Genomic DNA, 21853 nt, shown 5'->3' on the forward strand with positions numbered 1-21853 from the left:
CGGGTAGGATTATGCTACTTGGAGATGCTATTTGGAGATGCTACTTGGTGATGCTACTTGGGAGACTTCAATCTACTCTCTTCTACATGCTGCAAGACGGAGGCTGCCAGAAGCGTAGTCTTCGACAGGATTAGCTATCCCCCTCTTATTCTGGCATTCTGCAGTTCAGTCCACCGATATGGCCCTTTACACATATACCCATGCATATGTAGTGTAGCTCCTTGCTTGCGAGTACTTTGGATGAGTACTCACGGTTGCTTTCTCCCTCTTTTCCCCTTTCCCTTCTACCTGGTTGTCGCAACCAGATGCTGGAGCCCTGGAGCCAGACGTCACCGTCGACGACGACCCCTACTACACCGGAGGTGCCTACTACTACGTGCTGCCCGCTGATGACGACCAGGAGTAGTTAGGAGGATCCCAGGCAGGAGGCCTGCGCCTCTTTCGATCTGTATCCCAGTTTGTGCTGGCCTTCTTAAGGCAACTTGTTTAACTTATGTCTGTACTCAGATATTGTTGCTTCCGCTGACTCGTCTATGATCGAGCACTTGTATTCGAGCCCTCGAGGCCCCTGGCTTGTATTATGATGCTTGTATGACTTATTTTATTTGTAGAGTTGTGTTGTGATATCTTCCCGTGAGTCCCTGATCTTGATCGTACACATTTGCGTGCATGATTAGTGTACGGTCAAATCGGGGGTGTCACAATAACCCTGCATATACTAGAAAAGCAAAATAACCATACACATACGACTTAGAATTCTCATCATAAAATGGTATTACTACTTCAACCAACTTGTTTATGATTTCACGTTTCAAAAGGGATTTCAAACCAAGACCGCTAGTGAGAATCGCTGAATAACGTCAAAAGTATCCCTTAAGTAAATATTATCGATAAAAAATAAACCTAGTGAATCATTTATTTCTTTAAACTTATCAAATATATACATTTATATTGTCGCCAGCCTACCTGAGCGTGGAACAAATATTTTATATATACATATTCCATAACTAGAGTTCCATAATTGTGAAACGTGGTATATGGTCGTACGCTAACTCCTATTTGAAAGTCATGTGGCTCTCTAACAAACATGGAAAACAAACCTATCCTCGGCATCCAACTGTTATAAAAGAATGGAAGCACAATTGTTGTTGGACCTATAAACCCTATTATTTTGGCAATAAAACCATTTAGACCTCTTTGATCTAAATTGGTAAATGTTTTTCGATTTTTCACAAATCTATCAATAGGTGAATTCAAGTAGGAAGTCCAACCACTGTTGGAACTATCTCCACCGTTTGAACTACCACCACCCCATATAAAATGGTGGATTATACCATGATCGCCGTGCTTAGGTGCACTAGTTTTCACATTTGGATTTGTTCCATCATTAGTGGAACTAGAACCATCATTAGGGTTAGGGGAAGTAGAAGTAGATGCATCATTACTGCCACTAGATGCATCATTGTTGATAGGTTCTTTAGCTCCTTCCTCATCTGTTATATCTTTTTTCTTGGATTTCTTATTATTGTGGAGTTTTTTATCATCATCTTTTTCCCCGTCTCTATTGTATAACGAAATAAGTATCTTCTTAATGGATTGAAAGAATTTCTTTATGATAACAGTATTTTCTATTACTCTCTTATTGGTGGATTTCCTCCGCTTAATTTCGAAATTTACCCAGCCTTTTGAGTACTAGGATCTCCCCCTTATCCTAGCAGATCGGTACCCAGACCATATCCTTGGGCAGCTCGGATGTATCTATCTTTTTGTTCAGATCACATCATCTCGAGCGTGGAATCTTATTAGTGGATCAGAAGACTATGGTGACCCGTAGATCTTCAGATGTTGATTTGCAGAGCAGGGCCGGAATGCGGGGATTGCATTCTTCGAAAAGTATCATATCTTCTTTCCCTAGGGAGAAAGCAGAAACCAGAAACGAGTGGAGGTTCGATCTCTCACCCAAAGCAATTGGGGCTGGTGGAATCTTCCCCTATAGACTCCGAAAAATCATCGTGTACCTTTCCCCTATAGACTCCGAAAAAGCAGCGTGTACCTTTCCCTAAATCCTTCTCCCGTGCATGCTATTCTCGTGTTCCGTGATTAGAAAAGACATGTTTCTTGTTTTCTTTGAGGTAATAAACGAGCTGTATCCCGCTTTGCCTATCTTGATGTGGAATCTATCGTTGAGCACCCATGAATGCAGGTAGAAGGTGTTTTTTCTTAACTCTTTCCAGGCCTCAACTTGATTGGACTTCGTCAGCTCTTGTCGTTCAGCTTCCTCTCTCCTCTCTCATCTTGTCTCTCCGTAGACGGAGTTAAAAAGTAAACAGACTTAAAGCAAAGTAGGTTCGATCCTTGTGTTCTATTATATGAAGTAGAAGAAGAAAGAGCCGGGGGGTGGTCTTGGCACCCATGGGTTAATGGTGAAAGCGCTCAAGGAAATAGGGAATGGAATATTCAAATCGATCAGAAGTGCTATGCTTTATGTAATCAGGCTGAAGGCTAACATCTCGCGAGTAGGCCGAGCTAGGATAAGAATTCCAATAAAAAAAGAAGTATGAATTGGGCCCAAAATCACTACTTTACTACCTATGTCGCGTGTCGTGCCACCTAGTACGATAGACTTTTTGCGGGAAAAGAGCAGGTTTTGCCCCAACTTAGACCCAGGGAAACCAAAGAAGAGCTAGTTTCGCCCTGTTTAGTTAGCGGTGGATGAGCTGATTTCTTTTCACTCCTGTTTCAGAGATACAAAACAAAAATAAAGTGTAGAACGCAATGTTTGAGCTCCAGGCTTTTACGATTCTTCCGATTGACTTCTCTTCTCTGCTCCTAGCTCCGAATGCCAGTATGTAGAGAAGTCTGGTGTTCGTTATACCATTTAAGTGCAACAGTCGTAAGTAAGGCTCGCCATGTTCCTAAAAGGAGTGACCATCTTTTCTTCGCTTCTACTGACACTGAGCGAGCAGCAAGCATAGGCAATAGTTTCCGTAGGGGTGGGGCGCAAGCAAGCGTTTTCAGGCTCCGCTAGCTAGCGTACTCTTCTGCTATCAATGAAACCGAAAGAAAAAACCAGTGCCCTTTCGTATAGATCGAGACGCAGTACTTTTTCTTTACTTCTCCCATACTAGGAAGAATGGAAGGAAATCCTTCGATAACACTTCTTCCTTATTTGAAGAAATGATATCCCACGCCCGTGGAAACTCTTTCATTTCAAAAAAGTTCTTCTTCTTAAGAAGCAAATAGCATTTCCTATTGATTTGTCCCCTGGACTAGACCTATGTAGATTCGGATTTATCCGTCGCTACGCTGTTCCCAAGGACTAGCAAAATCGAAATAGCGAAATTCTTGGGTCATCTCAATGGGTTCAGAAACCACACGTTTCTCTGGATCATCATAGCGTACTTCCACATATCCACTCAGAGGAAAGTCTTTTCGTAATGGATGACCCTCGAAACCATAGTCTGTTGATATACGGCGTAAATCCGGATGATTGATGGAAGAAACACCAGACATATCCCATACTTCTCGCTCCCACCGGCCGGCTGATGGAAATAGACTGACTACCGGAGATATTCGTGTTACTTCGTCTGCACTTGTTTGTACACGAATGTGTGAGTTATACCGAGTACTCAGTAAATTATGGACAACTTCAAATCTTCGTTTTCGAGAGGGATGATCCACTCCGCAAATATCGATCGAAACTTGAACCCTTGTATAGGCATGCCATTTTAGAAAACACAACAATGGAAATGGGTAGTCAGTATTGGTATAAGATCTATTCCCATGTTCCGATCTTTTCATTTTATGTACCCATTTTTTGGGTAAAATCTCCCAACTATATTGGAAAATGGATTGGTTATCCATAAATGAAAATAAAGAAAGCTTTATTTTGGTTCCGCTTCTTGCTCTAAGCAGAAAGACTTGTCGGAAATCGCCGGTTGGGTTGGTCCGACCAAGAAAGGCATGGGAGTGGAGAGGCAGAAGTGAAAGACTGGCTACCAATAAAGATCCAAAACTGCACACTTTATATAGTTATGTATTCAGGATCGACTGCATGCTCTAGTGTTGAATCGGGTATAGAACCCAGGATGCTTGGTTACAATTCCGAATCCGCTAAACCATCGCTCGGGGAAAAGTATTATACAGAGCATTAGTACTTATTCTGATCCTTTCCTTATATTTAGATTTTAGTAGTTTATTTCAGTCGTATTCGTATCCTTACTGCGGTTTAGTAAGGGTAACAAATAAAAGTATACAGGTTCTATTTTATTGTTCCGAGACATATGATGATAGCATTGAGAATGAGAAATCTCAGACCACACCCCGCGGCAGCACCAACGGTCGCAAGCCGAGCCGGCGCCATGTAAGCTCCTCGTGCCCGGGTGGGCAAAGAGCCCTGGCAAACACCTCTCAAACGCGCAAGGCGGCGCGCGTGGAGGCCGGGTACGGGAACCGAACAGACGCATGCGACGAGAGGCCGACCAGCCGCCCCACCCGACCGGACGCACAGCCGGGCAAACTACACGCACGAGGCTCGCGCTACCGACGCAACCCGGCCAGGGCCGGATGACACCTTCAGCCGGACCCAGCCTGACGCGAGCAAGCCAGCCCCGCGGAGCACAAGCCGCTCCGCTCGAGCAACCTGTAGTCATTCCCTCAATTCTTCCAAGCTTTTACTAGGGAACACCTACACTCAACCTGTAGCTCGTTGGTGTAAACTATGCAAAGAAAATTTAAACTGAAGATACGACCAAGGAAAATGCAAAGGTTGAATCCCATCCCAGGCAAAATGAAAAGGTAATAAATAAAAGAAAATAGCAAACGGAAGGGGCCAGCTCGTTTTCAACGACTTGAACAAACCTTACACATCTGCTGTTCCACAAACTAGGTCCACTCAACTGCAATTCATCACCGCGACTCGCCGGCGTTACTGGTTCAAACCACAGAAGTCTGTTCAAGCAAACACCTGCGCCATTATGCGACCCCTAACAAACCAACAAGGACCTCCAACGAACTGACTAAACTGAGTAAACAACACCTTCTTAAAGTCTTAACGACGACGACGCAAAGGATCGGTGGAAACAGATGAACACCACTGTTGATCAACCGGCACGCTTTACGCGGCGGACGATGTGGACCTTCATTGTGCACTCCTTGCAGTGCCTCAGCCGCTCGAGAAGGCAGACATCGCCCGTCCGCAGCCCGTTCTCCTTGGCGAACTTTACCCATCCACCCACAACCCTGTTGTTCTGAGGCCCGCGTCCCAGCGTCACTTGGCACCTCTCCCCGTCTCGCTCCAGCCAGATGCTTCGCACCTCGTCCCCCAGGTGTCTGCGGACATATTTCTTGGAGATGCTCTGGTTGGTTACAGACATGGAAAAGAAGAATGTCAGATGATGGTGTTCAAGCAAATCAGGATGTGAAAATTATTACTCCTAGTCAAGTTGAAAAAGGAAGTGAAATAATCAACTACAGGTTATGAATCTGCAGCATTCACAATAGTGTTTTTATCTGTGAGCAAAAGTTCAACAAGGCATATGTTGGTATGAACACTGGATCGAGCATAGATTGATTGGAGTTTGTAGCCACCGCAGCCCGGAGCGTCGATTCTCAGGATAGGAGAATAGACTGGTAAGAGGTACATTGTTGCTTGGTTGATAATGAATTAGGGTCTAGGGTGGCATCATATAGCTATGTGCAAGACTCTTATTAGATGAAAAGCATCGACTTGGGGGCTAAGAAACCTAACAAAATGGAAATATATATCTAAACTCCAGAAGGAAATAGCAAACCTAACATGGTTACATCACTAGGCAGAGGCTGCTCCTAAATAGCCTCAGCGCGACACCTCTTGTGGCTTTGGGCTAGCGGCCTGTGATGGTATGCGATCACCCCCACATAGCAACAAATGCACTACCTAGTTCTAAAAAAAACATAAGAAATGCACTACTGTAGCACTAGCAGATTATGCACAGAAGAATAAAACATTTGCTTCGAAGGAAAGTATATAAGAAAATATGGATCTCACTAGAGCGAATCTTCCTGTAACATTGGTCTTCTGCATCACGAGCACACAGATGGGAATTTCAGAACCAATAAGGTCGACCTTCTGCTTCACCACCTTCTTCTGAATTAAAGGTATGCGCCTCAAATGCACACCGATGCAACCAGTCAAAGTGACACTATCCTCTGACATCGAAGAATCTCCTGCACGAAGAAAAGAACAAAACAACTATTCAATATAGCTGTGGAAGATGACAATACCACATATGATTTGGAAGGAACGACTGTGTCTCTAGTAACATGAACTGCATGAATTAGAGAAGGAAGAACTCGTCATACCCTCGTTGCCCAGACTCGAGTTAACCGTTTCAACTCGTATCTTTCTTTCCTTTGAGGGTGATTGCATTTCCATGGGCTGAGGACGAGAATAAGAATCCTCTACACTTGCATTACGTAATTGCATTTTCACGAGCTGAGGACGAGAATGAGAAGGTTCCACAGTTTTAGTAGTAGCTTCTTTACACCATCCATCGACACTCCTCCCACCAATTTGGGAGGGTCTATCAAAATCTTTTGCATGGATGATATGGACTTCCATTGTGCACATCTCATCAATCTTCAACAATTCAAAGATGCAGATATCACCAGTCTCTACATCATTGTCTTTCACAAACTTCCGCCAGCCACTAACAATCCTTTTGACTTCAACGCTACTGCTAAATTGCACATCCCACCTCTTGCCACATCGCTGAAGACATATCCTTCGCTCCTTATCACCCACATGTGTCTGAACATATTTCTTGGAGAAAGTCTAGTTACATAATTGGGGAAAGATAATTAGATAATGGCATTCAAGTAAAGTGCCAAATAATACTCCCTCCGTCCCAAAATAAGTGTCTTAACCTTAGTAGACACTTATTTTGGGACGGAGGGAGTAGGAAGTATAGGATCTGCAAGTTTAGTCATGGAAGGGTTAACGAGTGAAAACATTCAAAACAGTACTTTCAACAGAAAACTATGGTTTAATAAGCTTGATGCGCAGTACTAGAAGAATGCTCCTTCAACAGTAAAAATTCAACACTCACTAAAGTGCACGTTCCTGTAACATTGAACCTCCTCATCACAGCCACAAAGATTGGATTGTCCTTATGAATAGATTTGACCTGCTCATCAACTTCCTCCTTCTGCACTGTATTTAGACTGGTGTTATATATGAGCGTGTATCTAGGTGAAGCACAACCTTCAATATCATGTTCTGAGGACAAAGAATCTCCTGTGCACAAAATGAAAATAACTAATCAATATGTCAATAAAATATGAAAACATCAAGTTTGATTGGAATGGAATCGTATCTCTATAATAAAAAAATTGCAAGAAATAACTCACTGGGAGTATCTGAAGGACTCGGCGCTGTCTCGTTGCCCATACTCAAGTAATCCCATTGAAGCATTGTTTGTCTCAGCTTGGTAGGTCTACAAAACAGTTGCATTTGCATGGTCTGAGCATGACCATTAGAATGATCCACGACCTCGCTAGATGGTTGCATTTGCATGGTCAGAGCATGACCATTAGAATGATCCACAGCCTCGGTAGATGGTTGCATTTGCGCAAAATGATGCACAGCCTCAGTAGATGGTTGCATTTGCGTAGGCTGACTATGGCCAAACAAATTGTTCACATTTTCAGTAGGTGGACTAAAACCAACAGGATCATCCAAATTTTCAGTAGGTGGTTGCATTCGCATGGGCTGAGGATGCGCATGAGAAGGGTTTGCATTTTCAGTAGGTGGTTGCATTCGCATGGGCTGAGGACGCCCTTCAGGATGGTTGGCATTTTCGATAGGCGATTGCACTTCCATGGGCTGAGAATGACCATGAGAACGGTCCAAATTTTCAGTGCCGCTGTTGTGACTTTCCTGTACAGGCGGAGCACTGTCTCTAATAACAGAGAATGCTTTCTCGCGACCAAATCGATCAAAAACTATGACATCAAACTGAGAGTTTCCTTTGTATCTGAATACCACACAGTCGTCCATATGTAGATCATAGGTTTTGACGAATGTTTCCCATCCCGCCTGAAGAACTAGTTTATCTGGATACTTGGCAACTCCAATGGTGTAACTGTGACCATTTCGTGTTTGTAGCCTGATCTCCCTTGGGATCTTACCCCTGAAACGTCTCAGAAATTCATCTGGGACGATCTGCAGAAAGAATCAAGATTAATAATACAGCTCAAATTTTAAGAGCACAGTTCTTGTGTAAACAATGAGCAGGTATGGCGTAAATAAGGTCTTCGATATCTGACTTGAGAACAAGACGAGAAAAAAGGCGCTAGCTTAACTCTCTACTTTCAGTCTCTGGGCATCTAGTGTTTATGCTATCATGCTACTGATTTTGATTCATGAAAAAGTATTGCAGAGGTAATGCATACTTTGATAGTATGTTCATGTCCCTACAATAATACACTACTACATGGAGTTTCAGCTTCCCAGGTAACTGATCAAACAAAGAATACAATCACTAACATAGAAAGATCGCATGGTAACACAACCGGTACTGAACACCTTTCAATGCTAAAACTGAAATGAACTTTTACAAGAATAAACATGAGCAGAATATATATCCAAATTTCTGAAGTATTGCATCACTTGGAATTTTTTTCAAGAATACGCATCACTTGGATACAATTCGCGTCATAGTTTACACTGGCCTATGCAGTAGTGTACAGAGCATACCAAACTTATTCTTATGAGAAACTGCATTCGCACCACTTTTACTATGAGCCATTAGTTATTCACTATCCAATCATAGAGATGATAATTAACTTGTAGATTCTAACGCGCGCCAATTTTACTATAAGCCATTAGTGTCTCATGCATATGTTTTCGATGGGAATAGTTCTCATGCATATCATTAGACAAATTTTTGCAAGTGCAGAGTATTCCAAATGTACAAGTCTGATTTTTTCTATTCTCGAAATTATTGAAAAGAGAGAAAAGGTGTAAAACTTGCAGACATGACGCAACAAATTAATTGTTCAGGTATATACATTAAAATCAAAGCTCAACAATTGAGGAATGAGGTGGAAGTAAAAGGTTGAGAAAATATAATAAATAAATAAAGTATTCACCTTCGGATCTATTGTTAATATGTGCTAATTGGGAGCACAAAAGTACATTTTGTTATTTTAATGCATGTAGGTATAATTCTTGCAAACGTATCAATGCCATACGAAAAGGTAGAGGAAAGTTGTCGTTTCAGTGTTAATATAGGTGAAATTGAGAAATTATTAATTGGAAAGGAACAATTAAATACAAATTAAAATGTTCCATTTCTCTTTGCATGAAGGTATTCCTTTTTTCAGTCTGCCAATAGCTAACCATATGTAGCAAGCATGTTTTCACACAAAAAAAGTAGCAAGCATGTATGGTCAAATTTACCCTTGACCGATGGATGGCTAGGACTAAAAAACAGAGGTGGGTGTTTCTGCTACATCAAGCAAGTAATCGAACTAGTACCTGTTATTGAACAATAGAATGTGAAGGAATAATCTGATAAACCAACACAGTACAATACAAGAATCTGACTAATTTGCTAAGAAGCAGCAATCCTATGAACTGGGCATATCTGCCGACGCAGACTCCGCGACTCTAGACTCCGCAGAATAATGGGGGGAAAGAAGAAACACAAGGAAATGAAAAGAAGATTTATCTAATCATACTCAACGGGTTGAATGTGATTTACCATCTCCTGACCACAGTCATCGACAATGAACATCAAGAAGTGTTTCTCCCGGTCATCCAAATTGCAGTAATCGAGTTCATCCCTCCGCTCGCACCTTTCGCACCCCATCTTCTCACTGGACATGCATCGCACAGTTAAATTAAAAGAAAAACCATTAGCTGCAAGATTTGGTACTGGAACAAGAGAAATGACAACCCGTTGAGTATGATTAGATAAATCTCCGCATTTGGGGGTATCCTGTATCCAATCCAAAGAAGCCGGATCGGAGGGGGGCTTACCTTGAGCGAGGCGACGGGCGAGCCTGAGATCCTGGCCGACGGGAACCTCGGGACGCGCGCCGATCCTAGATCAACAGGAAAACATCGTGAGCGGCGGGTGTCGTCGAGTGGCCGCGCATTGTGCGAGAATGTGTGCGGAGCTCGGCCCCGGATGCTGCTGGAACTCACTCCACAGTGCTAGCCTAGGAGCTGCCGACGGGGAAGGGGATGGAGAGGGGGAGAATCTCGGCGGGGATGACGAGACCTGTGGACGCGGGGCGGGGCGGCGCGGAAGGACACTTGGCTCCCTCCTGCTGAACGTTGGGTGGGCGGAGAGAAGAGGCGATGGAGTGAGTGCCTTTGGCTCTGGCGCCAACCACCGGAGGCACGGTTACTTGACTGCCTGCCAACACGCGGCGGATCGCGGTAATTGATGGCGAGGATGGGGTAGTTCGGTGCGGCGGTAAATTCCGAGACCACGGAGTTGTGGAGATTGATTGACCGTGTCACCTCTCGTTATTCACGGAATTGTCAATAAAATGATAAGCCATGTTTTATTTTGAGAAAAACATTAAGCAGGCACATCCTATCTTTACGAGTATCTTCCGAGCCGACGAGTCTTAAGATTGACGAAGTCACCATATGCGTCTCGCTATTCATATAAACATTCCCTAATGAAAGAATATGGTATGCGTGTACTGCCAAATCTTGTGCAACTGGACCTATCAGGAACTGTAACCAAGATATTGGATTTTGCATGCAACTATGCTAACATTTGCCTTTCATTGAACCGACGAGACATCTGTTGACTGTTGTATTGCCTCCCATTATGCTAACACCCTTAGGTTCTTGGCATCGAAATCACCATTAGTCTGGGATATCGCGAGGTTAGAATCACCTCGGACCTTGAGCCTCCGGATGTTCATGGACACACCATGCGAAGACCGTGTAGGAGGGCTTCGTACTCGGCAACATTATTGGAGTCTGCATACATGATTTGCAGCACGTAGCACATCTTGTCGGCAGTTGGAGAGATCGGGACTACCCTAGCCCCCAATCCGACCATCATTTTGGATCCGTCAAAGGAAATAGTCCAATGCATATAATCAATGGGCCGTTCTGGTTCATGGGTTTTCGTCCACTGTGTTAGCCAGGACATGTGACTTTATGACCCAGCAAGGCTGGTACATAATCTCAAAAGGTAGCAACTCAATTGTCCACTTCGGGGTCCGGCCTGTGATGTCCCTATTGTTGATGATATCTGACACAGAAACCTCATTTCAACTATAATGGAGCATTCTTGAAAATAGTGCCAGAACTTTCGAGATGCCATGAATGTCGCGTAAGCGATCTTCTGGTAATGAGTGTACCTCGTCTTGCACGACCTAGTTATCATCAAACAATAGCATGATCGTCCTCCCCGCGCTCAAGCACCAGGACAACACTAGTCACTTGATAAGTGGCCGAGACACCAATCTAGGGTATTGCAAGGATAGGGTTAGTAGCCAGCAATGTCTTTATTTCCGCCAAGGTTGCTCCCACCTCGTCGGTCTAGACAAACTTGTTTGTCTTCCTCAACAACCGATATAAGGGGGTGCCTTTTTCTCAGGCCTCAAGATAAACCGGCTCACAGAAGAAACACATTTGCCTAGCCCCTGGATTTACTGCAACTTGGTCGAAACATCGAGCTTCAAGAACGTCTTAATCTAGTCTGGATTGGCTTCAATTCTGCTTCGGGAAACGATCACTACTAGGAAAAGGCCTACTAGTGGCGCACCAGTTTTGCCTACTAATGGCGCACTACTGGTGCGCCACTAGTATCACGCCACTAGTATTTTTTACTAATGGCGCACCACGCCGTGCTGTTGGGGAACGTAGTAATTTCAAAAAAATTCTACGCACACGCAAGATCATGATGGTGCACAGCAACGAGAGGGGAGAGTGTTGTCTACGTACCCTCGTAGACCAGAAGCGGAAGCGTTATAACAACACAGTTGATGTAGTCGTACGTCTTCACGGCCCGACCGATCAAGCACCGAAACTACGACACCTCTGAGTTTTTGCACACGTTCAGCTCGATGACGATCCCCGGACTCCGATCCAGCAAAGTGTCGGGGATGAGTTCCATCAGCACGATGGCGTGGTGATGATCTTGATGTTCTACCGTCGCAGGGCTTCGCCTAAGCATCGCTACAATATTATCGAGGATTATGGTGGAGGGGGGCACCGCACACGGCTAAGAGATCAATGATCAATTGTTGTGTTTCTGGGGTGCCCCCCTGCCCCCGTATATAAAGGAGTGGAGGAGGGGGGCGGCCAAGGAGGGTGGCGCGCCCAAGGGGGGGAGTCCAACTCCCACCGGGAGTAGGACTCCCCTTTTTCCTATTAGGAGTAGGAGAGGGAAGGAAGAGGAAGGAGGGAGGAACGAAAGGGGGGGCCGACCCCCCTCCCAATTCGAATTGGGCTTGGGGGGGAGCCCCCTCCCTTACTCCTTTCCCCTCCTTTCCACTAAGGCCCAATAAGGCCCATATACCTCCCGGGGGGTTCCGATAACCTCCCGGTGATCCGGTATTGTCCCAATCTCGCCCGAAACCTTTCTGGTGTCCAAATATAGTCGTCCAATATATCGATCTTTATGTCTCGACCATTTCGAGACTCCTCGTCAAGTCCGTGATCACATCCCGGACTCCGAACAACCTTCGGTATATCAAAATATATAAACTCATAATGAAACTGTCATCGTAATGTTAAGCGTGCGGACCCTACGGGTTCGAGAACAATGTAGACATGACCGAGACACGTCTCCGGTTAATAACCAATAGCGGAACCTGGATGCTCATATTCGCTCCTACATATTCTACGAAGATCTTTATCGGTCAGACCGCATAACAACATACGTTGTTCCCTTTGTCATCGGTATGTTACTTGCCCGAGATTCGATCGTCGGTATCTCAATACCTAGTTCAATCTCGTTACCGGCAAGTCTCTTCACTCGTTCCGTAATACATCATCTTGCAACTAACTTATTAGTTGCATTGCTTGCAAGGCTTAAGTGATGTGCATTACCGAGAGGGCCCAGAGATACCTCTCCGACAATCGGAGCGACAAATCCTAATCTCGAAATACGCCAACCCAACATGTACCTTTGGAGACACCTGTAGAGCACCTTTATAATCACCCAGTTATGTTGTGACGTTTGGTAGCACACAAAGTGTTCCTCCGGTAAACGGGAGTTGCATAATCTCATAGTCATAGGAACATGTATAAGTCATGAAGAAAGCAATAGCAACATACTAAACGATCGGGTGCTAAGCTAATGGAATGGGTCATGTCAATCACATCATTCTCCTAATGATGTGATCCCGTTAATCAAATGACAACTCATGTCTATGGTTAGGAAACATAACCATGTTTGATTAACGAGCTAGTCAAGTAGAGGCATACTAGTGACACTTTGTTTTTCTATGTATTCACACAAGTATTACGTTTCCAGTTAATACAATTCTAGCATGAATAATAAACATTTATCATGATATAAGGAAATAAATAATAACTTTATTATTGCCTCTAGGGCATATTTCCTTCACGTGCGCCATTAGTATAGACCACCATGCGCCATTAGTATGCCTCCCAGGGGGCCATATTTACCCACGTGCTTTGGCATACTAATGACGCACTGTGGGGCGATGCACCATTAGTATCCTTTGGCATACTAATGGCGCACTATGTAGTGATGCGCCATTAGTATCCTTTGGCATACTAATGGCGCACTTTGAGGTGATGCGCCATTAGTATGAATATTAGGTTTTTTTTTACTTTTCTGATTTTTGCACAGGTTACAAAATATATTATTGGACAGAATATAGACAGCAGCACACAGCAACAACAGATTCATCGAATATAATAGAAGATTAGTCTCCGAATACAATTCATCATATTAGTCTCCGAATTCAAAAGACCGAACAAAGATAAAACACTACAAGTCTCGAGACCGCGAGTAGCGAGTTTGTCTTTACATTACAAGTCGATATCGATCATCTAAACTACCATCACATAGAAGAGAGCTGCGGTCATCACGATGAGCATCATCGCGATGAAACTGGTCTTCATCCGGTTCCTCCAACGCTCCCTCCTCTCTCCCGCTAGATAGCGGGCGTATCTAGATTCCGCAACCGCCCTAGTGGTGTACCCTTTGTAACTGTTACCGCTGAAACGGTGAACCTGTCTCCGACACTCCTCCCAGTCGTCGTAGACTTCGGGAACCTTACCCTTGTACACGACATACGACGACATCTCTATGCACAAGCCAAACAACAGACAATACATAAGCAATATATAAGTATGCAACAAAAGGATCGGAAGAGAAAAGCAAGACATTAATAGCACGATTCATGGTCCTACTAATAAATAGCATCGATTACATCTAAGTTGAACGACTATCCAAACCAAAGAGACATACAATTCATTAAAGTTTAATTACAACATGAGCCAATCAATGTTTCAGAACTACACATAGCATCACTACTTTCGACTCGACTCATGGGACCGGAGCGTGGATGAAGCCGTCGTCTGTCGTGATGGTCATGAAATCGCGGGCGTTGTCAGCCTGCATTTGTAGCGTTTTGTCTATCTCACTATTGGACGGTTGATATCTGAGGTAGAACTGCCCCGAGGTATGAAGGACATCTTGATGGATGATTTCTGCTAACTCCGACTGGATGCAAAAGAATTCTTGTCTGATGTCCGCGTCCTGGATTGCCGACAAGCTCACGGCCCAATCTTTGAGATTATCTGGTAACAGAAGGTGATGATGGTCCCGTACGATCGCCCGCATGTGATGGAGGGCGTAGTAGGCATCCTTCTGACCGCCAGGCGGCTGCTTGACGCAGCAGAACTTAGTATTGTGGGTGAACACGTGCCTGCCGTACCTACGAACTGGCCTGGTGAAGGTGCCTCCAAATTTGGCGTAGCCGGGGAGAACAGCATCAAGAACTTTCTTGATATTTGTGTAGTCTATCTTGGAGTCACGGTTCGGGTCGAAATACGTGGCCATGGAATATTTCGGGCTTAAGAGGATGAGTGTGCAATGTGTGTCACTGCACAGAACACGGAATGTTAGAAAAAAGAAAGAACGATCGAAATCTAAGAAATCATTTGTTTCGGGGCGGTTAAGGGATGACTTACTCGGGAAAGTAAGACACGAGGAAGTTATCCTTATCTGGGTTTGCCAGAATGACGCCTTCGTGGTGTGAACTCGCGACTTGGCGGTCCCCAGCGCTACCCAAGAGCTTGGCACGCATGTAGAAGGGGTTGACTATCACGATGTCCGTGGTCCTGTCTCTAATGATCCGCATCTCCATACTCAGTGAAAACAGCCGAACGAAGGTGTAGTGCAGCGGATGAAGGTTAAACATAGCAAAGATGTCATCAAACCGCAGGACGATCGTACCCCCGATGGCGCCATCGACAAAGCCCTTGCCCTCTGGCACCTTGGCCATGAAAACCGGGTATGCCACATCATTCTCTCTAAGACATCGCTTCTCCAAAGAAAGAACACTGCCATGCAGACTCCGCATAGCACCGGTTGCAGCATTGAGCATATTTGTCGGTAGCATCGCCCTACCCGCCACATGCACCCTCCTCGAGATATCCTTAGGTGAAGGTGGCCCGTCCTGAGCACGGATTGTATTCAGTGCCGGCTGGCTCGCACCGGCACCCTTTTTAGCCTTTCGTTTCCGTCCCTTCTTCTTGATCTGTTGTAATGGGACCAAGTTCTGCTCACAGACCGCCTTCTTGAGCGTGTTGGGGCTGATAATATTTGGCACCTCGGCTATCTGAGGCTCGGTGAAGGCGGCAGCTGGAGGCGTCTCCTGAGAACTGAACGCTAGACGACGCCTGTTGCAACTGGGTTTCTCCACCGTACCAGCTAGATCGCGGTCGTCTTGGTTGGGTTCTTGAGAAGGAGGCCCGCAGAACTCGTCACCGTACCCATGTCCGGCAAAGTACTTATCGACGTTGGTAAATGTACCGTCGTCGTTGTCGTTGTCGTCCGGATCCTGTGCCATATGCATGTCCAGATCCTGTGCCATAGGGATGTCTGGCATGTCCGGTAGCATTGCGGCGTTCTTGCCATGGCTTGGCGCTGGCACGACTGGCGGTCTTGTTTGTGGGGTGGTGTCCCCCGCCCCCAAACGAATCTGGCTCTTCGGCCAAAGCAGGGGCCAACTTACGCAGGCGCTGAGGGTCATCTCTTCTTCTTCGTCGGCCCCAGCGGGTTGAATCGGAGGTAACAGCTCGTCGCAGCCTGGCAGCACCCGAACCACTTCAACCCTATACACTGTGGGTGGCATCGGATTACCGTGGAACACGGGGTTGCCCGGTTGAACGATTCTGTCCTTGGCGACATCGACCAACTCGCCGCCCACGAAGTGCAGGAGAGTGCAAGGAACGTCGGCGGCGCCCTGCGAAAACATGTAGGGCGTCAGGGATGCCCAGTCAAAGACAAGGAGATAAAGTCATTGGCCGAGAGGCTTAGTTACCATGATGCCGTCGAGCTCGGCTAATGTCGAGGCACCGCCAACGGCGGGCGTGCAACTGACGGAGGGGCCGCTTGCTGGCGAGGTGCCGGCCGGCGTACACCCGGGTGCATTAAGCTCCAATGCCCGTGCTGGCGCAGGAGACACGAATACCGCCTCCGCCGAAGACACTAATGGCACCACCGGAGACACCAATGGCACCGCATGTGCATTGTGCGAGTTGCTGGTCGTGAAGCTGGGAACCGAGGGAGGCCCCTATTGGCCGCCTGCAATCCACGTCGTCAGCCGATGAATCAACGTAGGCACCATGGCGTTGAGCATCATTCCCAGTTGTTGTTGCACTTGCTCTTGGACAATCTCCGGAATCCGCGCCACTTGTGCCTTGAGTGCTTCAAGCTCGCGCGACAGGCTTTCCGAGCTGGTCTTTTTCTCCTTTTGCCCACCAGCGGTATAGTATGACGACCATTTTGTGGACAAGCCTTTGCCGGCCACACGACCAGCTGACGTCGGCTTACTGAGCTTATCCTTGTTTTTCATTACGTTCAACGCCCTATTTAAAGGGGTGTCGAAAGGGGAGCTCTGAGACGACCCCGCGCTACTGCTTTCATTGTCCTGCGGAAGGAACGTGAACCATTTAGAAATATTGGGGATTAATTAGAATGCAACCATATGGAGCTAATTACGCGAGGGTGTATTCCTTACCAGAACAAGCTCAAGCGCCTTGGTCTTCGAATCCGTGGTAAGCTCCTTTGTTACCGGGTCCTCCTTGTACCGGGCCCTGAGAAAGTTCCTGTTCTGCTTGTCACGGTATTTCTCGAAGTGGGGCGGTAGGCCTTGCTCGGCACGCTCTGCGTCCTCCTTGTCCCATATAGGCTCCGCCACTCTGTAACCACCGGGACCGAGTTGGTGGACACCTAATTTCAACTTCCGCATTTCTTTTCCCCACTGACTTGCTTCGGAGGTTGCGTTGCTCTCGCACTTGATCTTGAACTCCTTGTAGTCATCTTCGCTCATCAAAGGATATTTCGCCTTGATCTTCTCATAACTATCACCTTTTTCAATCATTGCCTTCACCGTGCTTTTCCAAGTAGACAGGGCCGTGCTCATCCTCGTGAGGGCGGCACCGTTCACTTTATTCCCTGAGAGGCGTGTGTTTGCAAACTTAGCGGGGAACTTGTATCGTTCATGCAACTTCGTGAAGAGGAGGCTGTGCAAATTCCCTCGGTCCTTATGCCTTAGGTTCTCGGTGTTGATCGAGATGGTGCTCTGGAGAATGCACCCGAGCTGAACCGAGTACCCCTTGACTACGTGTTTGGGCGCCGTTGGATGCCCGTCGGAGTTCACTTTAGTAAATTCCTCCCTGACGGTGCCGAGCACGCTCTGGACCGGTCCTTCCGTTGCCGCTTCGGTTGGCTACCATCTGTGCGTGCGTGCGCCACCATCATCAGTGGTGGCATCCGCGGCGCCATCATCAGTGGTGTCATCCCCGACGCCACTAGGGGTTGTGTAGTCAGGATCGGTGTCTTCCGCGGCGTCCTCATAGCGGTGAGGTTCTTCCTCCAACTCCTGGGACAGCTACCAGAATTGCTTGTCGCCCGAACCGCCGGCCTCATCATTGTGGGCCATGTTTCGCTCTAAATAGGAAAAAAGTTTGGTCAAAAAGTTGGTTATTGTCAAGGAACAAGATCATGGTCTCATCATTTAGGGTTTTTCGACACCGAGGCATCCTAAAAGCTAAGCTTTTATCATTTAGGGTTTGTCGACGCCGAGGCACCCTAAAAGCCTAAGCGTACATCATTTAGGTTCTCATCGACATTGAGGCACCCTATACAGGCCAAGTTAAGTTTTCATCATTTAGGGTTTATCGATGCCGAGGCACCCTAGGTTGGACCTAATCACTTGGCACTAATCACTTGGCTCTATTTCCACCTATGTTGGGTTTATCATCTAGGGTTTATCGATGCTAAGGAGAATTCTAAGTTGGCCTAATCACTTGGCTCTATTGCCACCTATAGTTTAATGCAGCAAGAATGGCGGGGCAGTTGATCCTACTTAACTAAGTACTAAGATACCCCAGCCCATGCATTAGTCGCAAGTACCCAATATGTCCTATTTTTAGCAAAGTCATGCTAAAATTCACGGAAAATTTCAGCATGACCTTTGCTAAAAATAGGACATATGGAGTACCCAAATTTGCCGGAACGGAAGTTAATCAACATTCCGGCAAACTCAAGGGCCTCTCGGGGTACATCAGCAGCATCACAAGTTGACAAAATTACACCATGATGATACCAAATTCTTGTAGTAGTACAATGAGTTCACAGGATAAAAAAATCATCCACATTCACCAACCCAAACTGGTGGAGATACAGCAAACCAGAACATAGCCTCTTAAATTATTTGTTATAAGGTTGTGATTCCATGATGTTATAAGGTATCTGTTTTGATCAGAAACAGCAATTGCCACAAAATAATTTCACACACATATTCCAACAAGCACTTCAAAACAGTAGAATATTTACTAGCATGTGTTTGCCAAACTGCAACTATGTGATAGTGAACAACACAAGAGGTGATGCTGCTCAGGGCTTCAATTTGAAATACTACTGGAAGATAACTAACTAAAAATATGTGGAAGTGGAGCATTACTACTCTACAGAAAGATAACGCAATGTAACAAAAGTGTAACTCTATCTATCTACAATGAGTGGAAATGGCCAAGCCTAAACAACTTACTACTTAACCAATTCTTAGGCAGGCCATACACAACACGGTGGCTCATAACGCACCAACCAGTCAGATAACAAGAGCAGTTTAGCACCACTGATACAGTGCTCCAGCTACCAAACCAAACAAGTAAATCAATTACCACACCGGCAGAACCATACAGTCAGTCCCGTGACCCTCACCATACATGTCACTGTGATAGAGCATTTGAAGGGAAAATCACATGTTAGGCACGCATAGTGATATGGGGCACATTCAGATTCATACTAGTACAGCATGCACATAGAAATGGTGCTCTTTTTTACTATCTGATTCTGTCAAAATGCAAGCATGTGTTGCAAACAAGTAGGTGGCTCTGCTCGCGCACGCCGTCTGTAAAGAAAGAAGAGTGGATTACTAGATCACAAAATTTCCTAGAGAGCTCCAACCAGCGCAAGCACCACAACAAACAATGTGGGGGAGGCAAGGCGCAGTCGTTGCTAAAATGATGGACAATTGAACCAACCTACAACAATTTCAGACTACAGTTGCCGATAATTACCAACTCTTGACAGTTTTAGACTACAACAGTTTTAGTTAACTGTTTTTTAAACTACAACAATTTTAGTGAACTTTTCCTCGGACTATAACATGTGATGCATAGACATTGAACTTTTGTAGGAAAAAAATAATTACTGAATGTGGCCGGTCCCAGCCACCAACAAATGTGGCCACTGCCATATCATTCAAGATATGATCCATACATCCTATGGAATGTTACATGTCTGTCTTGGATAGGATGCAGGTGTACATGGACCAGAAAGAAATCTAGTACTAAGGAATTTACAGAAGATGTGCAGTGCAATGCAAGAACCCAAGTCTGCGACTTACCGTGGCCGATGCACGAAATTCGGTTGTAGCTGAGGTTGAGCACGCGAAGGTTCGTCAGTTCCCGAAGCCCCTCGACATTGGCGATCTTGTTCCGTGACAGATCCAGCGAGTGCAGGCCCTTCGGCAGTGATCCGGGGGAGATGTGAACTGCATGATGAACAGAACAACCGAATTCAGCAACGGAAGATGTACTATCTATCTACTAGTTACTGAATGTCTCAAGATGTTGCTGTCTAGTACGGGAGCACAGGAGCGCGTGAGCACGTGGGAACGGCGGCCACACCTAACCCTAGGTCGCCGCCCCGTGGGGGCATGGGGATGAGCCGGGGAGAGAGGGAGGGAGGGAGAGAGACTAACCAGGCCGCGCGGGAAGGCTCGCGCCGCCGTCGAGGAGCGCGTCCGACGAGGCTAGCCGTCGTCGAGGGGCAGCTCCGACGAGAGAGATTTGGTGGTGGCCGGAGCGGAGACGACGGAGGGCGGAGACGGCGAGCTTGGGGGAGGCGGGATAGACAGCGGGGATGTCGCGGGTTTCTAGGGTTTCGAGGGAGGCGAGGGAGGCGGTGCTCGGGGGGAGGCGGGGCTCGGGGGGGGGGGAGGCGGCACTCGAGGGGGAGGAAGGGAGGCGGCGGGGGCGCATGGGCGGCTGCGGCGTAGTGGGTCGGGGCAGCAACGGCGGCAGCGCGGTGGAGGGAGGGACGAGGGAGGGAGCGGCGCGGTGGAGGGAGAGGGACGAAGTGTCTAGCGAGAGGGAGGGACGAAGTGTATGGATGGGGAAGATTACTAATTGCGCACCCCCAGGCGGTGCGCCATTAGAATATTTTTTTCATAGCAAAGGCGCACCAGCGGGACAGTGCGCTATAAGTATACTTTTTTTAGATAGCAATGGCGCACCAGCCACCCGTGCGCCATAAGTAAGATTTTTTTTCTTTTTAAAAAATGAATATGAATATGAATATGAAACAGTAATATATTTTTATAAAAACAGTAATAATTGTTGTTTAACAACAATTGTAGTCTATATTTTTTTATTATTATCTTTTAAAAAAATGAATATGAATATGAAACAGTAATATTTTTTTATAAAAACAGTAATAATTGTTGTTTAACAACAATTATAGTCTACACTTTATTATTATTATTTAAAAAAAATGAATATGAAATAGTAATATTTTTTTATAAAAATAGTAATAATTGTTGTTTAACAACAATTGTAGTCTACACTTTTTTTAAATGAATATGAATATGAAACAGTAATATTTTTTATAAAAACAGTAATAATTTTTTTTAAATATCATCAAATTTGTTATTTGAAAATATCATCGGCAGCGGCGATGGAGCGGGGGAGGGTGCGGGGGGTGCTCGTCGGCGACGGTGGAGCGGGGGAGGGTGCGGGGGGTCGTCAGTGGCGGTGGAGCTAGCGAGGAAGGGTGCGGGTGGGATCGAGATCGAGATGGAGGGGGATAGCGATCGAGATGGAGGGGGGTCGAGATCGAGATGGAGGGGGAATCGAGATCAAGATGGAGGGGGATCGAGATAGAGTGTCCTCATGAATTCAAAAAGTGCCCATGAAATTTAAAAATATTCATGATATCAAAAAGTGCCCATGAAATACAATCGAGAAATGAAGACTACGATTTAAATACAATCGATCTTAGCTAGCTATCTGTTCACAATCTTCTTGCCCTTCTTTTTCGCAAATGGAGTTCTTCTGTGGAAC

At 45.8% G+C, this 21853-nt stretch overlaps 2 protein-coding genes across 5 annotated transcripts; both read right to left on the bottom strand.

Annotated features, from left to right (window-relative positions):
• Window positions 1-3290: 3290 nt before the first annotated feature.
• LOC123086892 (NADH dehydrogenase [ubiquinone] iron-sulfur protein 3-like) lies at window positions 3291-4026 on the bottom strand. The gene has a single exon (XM_044508717.1). The coding sequence runs from the start codon at window positions 3862-3864 to the stop codon at window positions 3292-3294; it is 573 nt and encodes a 190-aa protein (XP_044364652.1). The 5' UTR covers window positions 3865-4026; the 3' UTR covers window position 3291.
• A 789-nt stretch (window positions 4027-4815) lies between these two features.
• On the bottom strand, window positions 4816-10417 carry LOC123086891 (putative B3 domain-containing protein Os08g0325100). 4 transcript variants are annotated; one of them, XM_044508713.1, is made up of 8 exons: window positions 10269-10417; window positions 10025-10089; window positions 9747-9861; window positions 7390-8203; window positions 7089-7276; window positions 6343-6814; window positions 6029-6207; window positions 4816-5357 (listed from the first exon to the last, which is right to left on the bottom strand). In XM_044508713.1, the coding sequence occupies exons 3-8, from the start codon at window positions 9852-9854 to the stop codon at window positions 5103-5105; spliced, it is 2016 nt and encodes a 671-aa protein (XP_044364648.1). In that variant the 5' UTR covers window positions 9855-9861; window positions 10025-10089; window positions 10269-10417; the 3' UTR covers window positions 4816-5102. The 4 variants fall into 4 exon arrangements, with proteins under 4 accessions (XP_044364648.1, XP_044364649.1, XP_044364650.1 ...); XM_044508714.1 differs by having other exon boundaries at window positions 10193-10380; XM_044508715.1 differs by having other exon boundaries at window positions 7089-7273; window positions 10025-10382.
• Between the last annotated feature and the right edge of the window lie 11436 nt (window positions 10418-21853).

The sequence above is a fragment of the Triticum aestivum genome, chromosome 4A, assembly GCF_018294505.1.
Source record: "Triticum aestivum cultivar Chinese Spring chromosome 4A, IWGSC CS RefSeq v2.1, whole genome shotgun sequence".
Lineage (NCBI taxonomy): Eukaryota > Viridiplantae > Streptophyta > Magnoliopsida > Poales > Poaceae > Triticum > Triticum aestivum.